Here is a 6,381-nt window from a genome sequence, read left to right as displayed (position 1 = left end):
TATTTCTTATGACGTACATTGCTTCTGCTTTGCTATGTTTGCCAAAGCGCTTTGTAAACTCTGTTCTCAAAAGTTATTATTATTATTACTTTCTATTATTATTATTATTATTATTATTATTATTATTATTATTCATCATCATCATCATCATCATCATCATCATCATCATCATATTATTATTATTAGTATTATTATTATTATTATTATTATTATTATTATTATTATTATTATTATTATTATTGCAGCTTGTTCAACTGTGGATGCGGAACCTTTCTATCCGAACAACTGGCGGAGCTCTTTATGCGTTACACACTGACCGTCAACGTCACATCTAATCTCCACAATGGCGGAGAAAACCGTGTTGGGTGAAGGGTCATCCTTCATGGATCCCTTTAAAGGACTTTTGTTGACATATTTTATGCCAGAAACATGTTACGACGAGTTTTTCCTCAATTTCAACCTTTTGGACGGTAAGTGGCTGATTTTCCGTGTCACAGCGGGAGCTCAGAGACCGAACAGACAGCAGGAAGATGAAGCGTTATTGCTCAACGCGGAAAAAAAAACCGGCTGCGTTTCTGTTCAGTGGATTCAACTTCAGGTTTAAAAAAAACAAAAAAAAAAACATGATATTTTGGCCTCTCGAGTCGCGTGTTGGTCTGTTTTTATGGCCGCCAAACTCAAAACGCGTCGCGCTAATTCGAAATATTATGTGAATGAAGTTAGCATACAGACAAGCGTGGCCACTTGTAAACAGTAAAGAATCTGTCCTCAACAAAATATCCCCGTAAAGCTTCGCTTTGTCTGCATTGTTTATGTCCATCAGAAGTCAGCTGAGGAAGTGTGACATCTCTCAGCTTCTACTCTGCTCGCTCAGTGTGTTGCTGCTTTAAATCGTGACATATGGAGCTGAGCTTCTGTGTGACTGGTGTCAGCTGACTAATTTAAACCAAATTTATGACACAGAAAATTCCTGAAACTCAATCTGCATTGTTGCATTGTTAGGTGGCGTGTTCCTGCAATGTCATGAACACACACTGCAGTTAATTTTTTTCTGCAGCTCCACATACTCACAAGAGCATCAAATCTGGATTATTTTTCACCTGAAAACACTATTACTTCCTGTTTGAGTAATGTTTGTCACAAGCTAGAGTGTTAAGCTGTATCCAAAAAAATCACTACACATTTTCAGTTATTATGTATTCTTTTCCAGTGCCATGTCTGAAGATTGTTCTGAGCAAATGCCTGGGGATCGGCATCATCCTGGGATCAGTGATGGGTAAAACACTTCATCTCTGCTTCTCTTTAGGACTGTCTTCATTTGGACACCTTATTAGATTTTGGTCTAATTGGTCAAATTACATTGTTTTAGTCAAGGTTTAGCAAGTTTTGGTCATTAAAAGTATAGATTTAGTCGTGTTTTCGTCATGTTGGTTTATGTTAATGAGCAGCAGCTTTAAAGATGTAATGCCGTAGTACTAGATTGCATTTCTCATTGAAAATGTGACATTTTGATATCAATCATCAGGTGTCTTATTGACATTAAAATTTAAAAAATAAAAGTAAAATTAAAACGAAGCTGCTCTACTAACCAGCTGTGCATTTTGCTGGTTTAGTTTATAAAGCCATTTTAATGGGTGTACAAAAAAATGCCAATTAATGTTTCTGAAAGCGAAAGGCCCCAAAATTGTGTTTTGGTTAATGAAACAATATTATATTCTGCTCAGTTAACATGGACTCACCTCCCTCCTTGTTGACAGTGAAACTGCCTCAGATCTTCAAGCTGCTGGGAGCAAAGAGCGCTGAGGGCCTGAGCTTCCACACGGTGCTGCTGGAGCTGCTCGCCATCACAGGAACGATGGTCTACAGCATCACCAACAAGTTCCCGTTCAGGTTGGGTCGTATTCGGATCAGCTCTGTGAAGCAGAAATACAGATGCAGCATTGTAATCACTGTATGACGGCACTGTGTGTGACTGAGATAAAGCTGCGCACCTTTAGATGTGTTGAGTAACATGTGGTGGATGTTTCCTCAGTGCCTGGGGCGAGGCTCTGTTCCTCATGCTGCAGACGGTCGTCATTGGCTTCCTGATTCAGCACTATGGAGGAAGAACAGGCAGAGGTATGATTACACGCACACTCGACAACCAGTCATTGTCAAAATAAAAGCTCAACTTTTAAGACCAGAGCAGATATCAACATTTGGTCCCTCTTATTTGTTTACTGGAGAGTCGTGGCATAGATAAATATGAAATCAGTTACCTGTATTATCAGGGATGACAGTACAAGTGTATGGATGCTCATTTGTCATTTTGGATTTGGTTGGTAAAATACCCAAATTCAATAAGCTGTGCAGCCAACAAATCTCTGATTGAAAATTGTATTCACTGTGTCCTTAAGTCGAACACGACATGTGTGTGCAGAGAGAAAACTTACTGGTGACGTATACAAACACAAGCTAAATGCCTTTTCACAGAAACAGAAAACACTTCATATTTGTTGGCATTTGCGCTGCTTTCAGACACTTTTCACAAGTATTTAAACCTTTGAAACCTGTTTTTTCAAAAACATATGGATAAAAAGCAAGGAGTAACAAAATGTTCCACAAATTACAAGAAACAAGTATATTTATTTAAAAAAAAAAAATAAAGCCAGGAGGGAAAAAAAAGAATAAAAGCTACTGGAAAAAAAACTATATTTATAATTACATTTTTTTTTTACTAATTTTCAGGTAATTTTATTGTACTTTTTACTAATTTATTAATTTATACTATTTGGGTCCTTTCTTTTCTTGCCAATTGCCTTCTTGCTTCACATGTTTTGGACAGAAATAAAGCCAATTTGCATAGGTTCCAAGATTTAAGTGTCTGCACTGTCACATAATCAATTCCTTTTTTTTTTACTGTACTAAACGCACATAAACCCACTCTAAACACTGGAGACGGGCTTGTTATGCCAAGTGTGCAGCACTGTGTAGAAAAGTTACAATGTGTTCACCTTTCCTGTGGGGGGCACCATCGACTGGAGTGTAAATGCTGAGCTGCGTTGCTCTGCTTCACTCACGACTTTACCGAGTCCTAATGTGTTAATCGTATGTTTGTGTTTGTGATTAATAGCCTCTAACGGCCAGTTTATAATAGCCTTAGCTGAATGCTATGCAAGCGAACAAACACCCTGTTTTATATTTATTGTTTTGAAAGAGCTGTCTAAGGCCAATTTCGTGCAGGTGATAAACACACCTCATGACAAAAACCAGAGTGAGGTGGCAGTTGGTTGGAGGGTGATTGTCAAAAGCTAATAGTTATGGCAAATGGTCATCCATAATGACAACCTGCTTTATGCTATATTGTATTTCCAGTAAATATCAAAATATGAAATAATTTTGTCTTCAGGTAACATACACTGTGCATGCAGCTGCTTAATTAAAACTAGGGGTTGACCGCTATTGGTTTTTCAGGGCCGATACAGATACTGATTATTAGTTGTCAGTGAGACTGGAAATTGATATTAATTTACAATAAAAAATGAAAATTTTTCTCAATATTCAGAATTTGGAATATAACAACTCCCAACACAAAGAGACAAAAAGACTTTCAGCATCATATACAGCAAGCTCCAAGCAACTTTTTTCTAAAGTCAGGTGGAAATTTAAATAAAAAATGATTTAAAAAAAAACAGCTCCCCATGCTGACACAATCAAGTAATATATATGGGTGAATATTAAAGTAAAACACAGATTCAGTTAGTCAGCAAAATACATAGAGAGCCCTAATAATCATCCAGGCCAATGATGTGTCAACCCTTAATTAAAAGTTTGTTGTTTTTGCCTTAGCTCCTACAACTTCTGCAGCTGTAGTGAGGAGCAAACTCGCTGAGTAAGCAGGAAGAAAAGGTTTTCTTTAGTGTAATATAGTCTGAGCTGCTCTAAACGGGCTACAACCTACTCAAGTTGATATGAATCTTCACATTATAAAATAAAAGTGAAACCCTGGGAAAACTCAAAAGCCAGATTCAATCTAAAGAAGAAATCCTGTGACGCTGGCTCTGAGATCAGCACCTGTGTGTGTCTCTTGTCTCTCAGGTCTCCTGTTTGTGGTTGTGTATTCTGGCCTGCTGGTCCTCCTGCTGTCTCCTGTCACTCCCATGTCTGTGGTCACCTCCATGCAGGCCTTTAACATGCCGGCCATCATCATCGGCAGGGTAGGAGCTGATGTGCTGCTTTACAGTGCTCTGTTCTTGTCTTTGTAACTTATTTGAGAATTGATGACTTCTTGCATACAGAGCCCCTAAAGTCCCTAAAGGTGATATTTTTTTTATTTTGTGTGCAAGTGATCATCTTGTGCAAACAAGATTATCTTCAGATAATTAATTTGTTCACACAGGATAATTGATTTGTGCACACAAGATAATAACTTGTGCCCACAAGATTATTAAATTGTGTGCACAAGATATCAACTTATAATTACTTAATAAGAACAACTTTATTTGTTCAAATTTAAAAACAGTTTACAAATTGCTTTGACGAGCAAAGTAAAAGCAGAAATGGGATGTTCAGAAGGCAACATAATTTTAGAAAACCAAATTATCATGCCAAACAGAAGCAAGACAAAACTAAGATAGAGTTACGATAAATCTAAAACAAGGAGAAAAAAATCAAAATGCACTACACAACATGTCAATCTTGTTCCCACAAGATAATCACTTGCTCCCATGAGGTAATTTTAAGTTAGTTATTATAGTTACTCATAACTTCCTGTTTCCATGGTTACAGTACAAGCTGGAACTAGTGCAGCATGACTGTCCATGTTTCAGGTTCACCAAAAATGTTAAGAAATCTATACAAAAAAAAACAAATATTACTACTGCACATGGGCAAACATACACGACACAGGCGAGACTGACTGTGTGTGTGTGTGTGTGTGCGTGTGTGCGTGTGTGCGTGTGTGTGTTGTCTCAGCTGATCCAGGCAGCTGCTAACTTCCGTAACGGGCACACTGGCCAGCTGTCTGCCATCTCAGTCTTCCTGCTGTTTGCTGGATCCCTCGCCCGCATCTTCACCTCACTACAGGTAAGTGGACCGTGTGTGTGTGTGTGTGTGTGTGTGTGTAATTTAACTGATAACTGAAAAAAAAGCAATTTTTTTGAGACATAATATTGTCTACTTACAGGAAACTGGAGACTCCCTGATGGCCCTCACATACGTCATATCCTCCGCCTGTAACGGCATCATCGCCCTGCAGGTCCTCTACTACTGGAACAGCTCCCCAGATCACAAGAAGAAAAAGAAGAGCGAGTAGTCAAAGAACAGTCGCTAAAACTTCAATCACAGAGCAACACTTTTTCTTTCCATCTCCAACTTTAGACATTCTCAAAGAGGTGTCTTTAAAACTTGAACTAATTGACTCCAGAAATGCATGTACAGAGCCACCGGCAAGTGTTGGACCGTGAATCTGCTGGACAAACACTTGACTTTGATGTAAAGGATGTGAACATGACATGCCGAGCAGATCTTCCATGTGGGTCCACAGTTAGCTGGATTTGTTGGTGGTGTTTCTCTGTGAGCAGGGCTGCTGAGTCCAGACTCCCGCTGTGCAGAACACTCTTATTACATTCCTCTTGATCCAGTGCTCCTCGGTACTGTAAGGCTCTGTTCACACTGGGGTATAAAACTGATTGGAAGTGGTTTGTGTTTTTGCCTTTTGATTTTTCACATCCAGAGCCTCTGATTTACTTTGATTATTACCATTCTGATTTTGTTGAAAATTATTTGACCTTGTAAAGAATGATTTTTTTGTCTTTATCATTTCACATAAACAGAATTCCACACTTGTCCCTTTAATTTTAATGTCTGTTCTATGTTCCATATCGGTGGTGACATGATGGGGTGACATTAACCCTTTGAAACCTGAAGCGATGTCATATTTCTTGTGCTGTTCTCAGACTTCTTTCACAAGTGTGTAAAGCTTTGAGCGATTTCTTTCATAAACATGGGGGGGGCGAAGAACAAACTGCATAAGAAACGTTCTAGAAATTAGTATATTTAGAAAATTATTTTTAAAAAGCTAGGGGGAAATATCTACAGAAAAAAATAAGGGAAAACTATAGAATTATCGTTATTTAATATTTAAAATTATGTTACAGAATTATTAAACTGCTTTCTTTTGTTTTTTTTTACTAATTTTCAGTTAATTCTCTTGTACTTTTTATTAATTTCTTGCTAATTTCCAGGTCATTTCTTCTTTCATTGCCTTCTTCCTGTGTTTTTGAAAGAGATCGAGACAATTTGTTCAGGTTTCAAAGGGTTAAATATTTTTTTAAAAATCATCCAAAGACAGTATACAAATCACATTTTCCATCTAATTAACTCTATTATGAATATTTGACA

The 6,381-nt window shown here is 37.7% G+C and overlaps 1 protein-coding gene across 1 annotated transcript; it reads left to right on the top strand.

Moving 5' to 3' along the window:
- The first annotated feature begins 320 nt into the window (after window positions 1–320).
- mpdu1b (mannose-P-dolichol utilization defect 1b) lies at window positions 321–5,835 on the top strand. The gene is made up of 7 exons (XM_042512327.1): window positions 321–470; window positions 1,211–1,276; window positions 1,758–1,890; window positions 2,033–2,118; window positions 4,078–4,196; window positions 4,954–5,064; window positions 5,165–5,835. Exons 1-7 carry the CDS (start codon window positions 344–346, stop codon window positions 5,291–5,293), a joined length of 771 nt encoding a protein of 256 aa, XP_042368261.1. The 5' UTR covers window positions 321–343; the 3' UTR covers window positions 5,294–5,835.
- The last annotated feature ends 546 nt before the right edge of the window (window positions 5,836–6,381 follow it).

The sequence above is a fragment of the Plectropomus leopardus genome, chromosome 23 (assembly GCF_008729295.1).
Source record: "Plectropomus leopardus isolate mb chromosome 23, YSFRI_Pleo_2.0, whole genome shotgun sequence".
Lineage (NCBI taxonomy): Eukaryota > Metazoa > Chordata > Actinopteri > Perciformes > Serranidae > Plectropomus > Plectropomus leopardus.
Note: the sequence above shows the minus strand (reverse complement) of the source record. Positions and strands in the feature narration are given on the sequence as shown.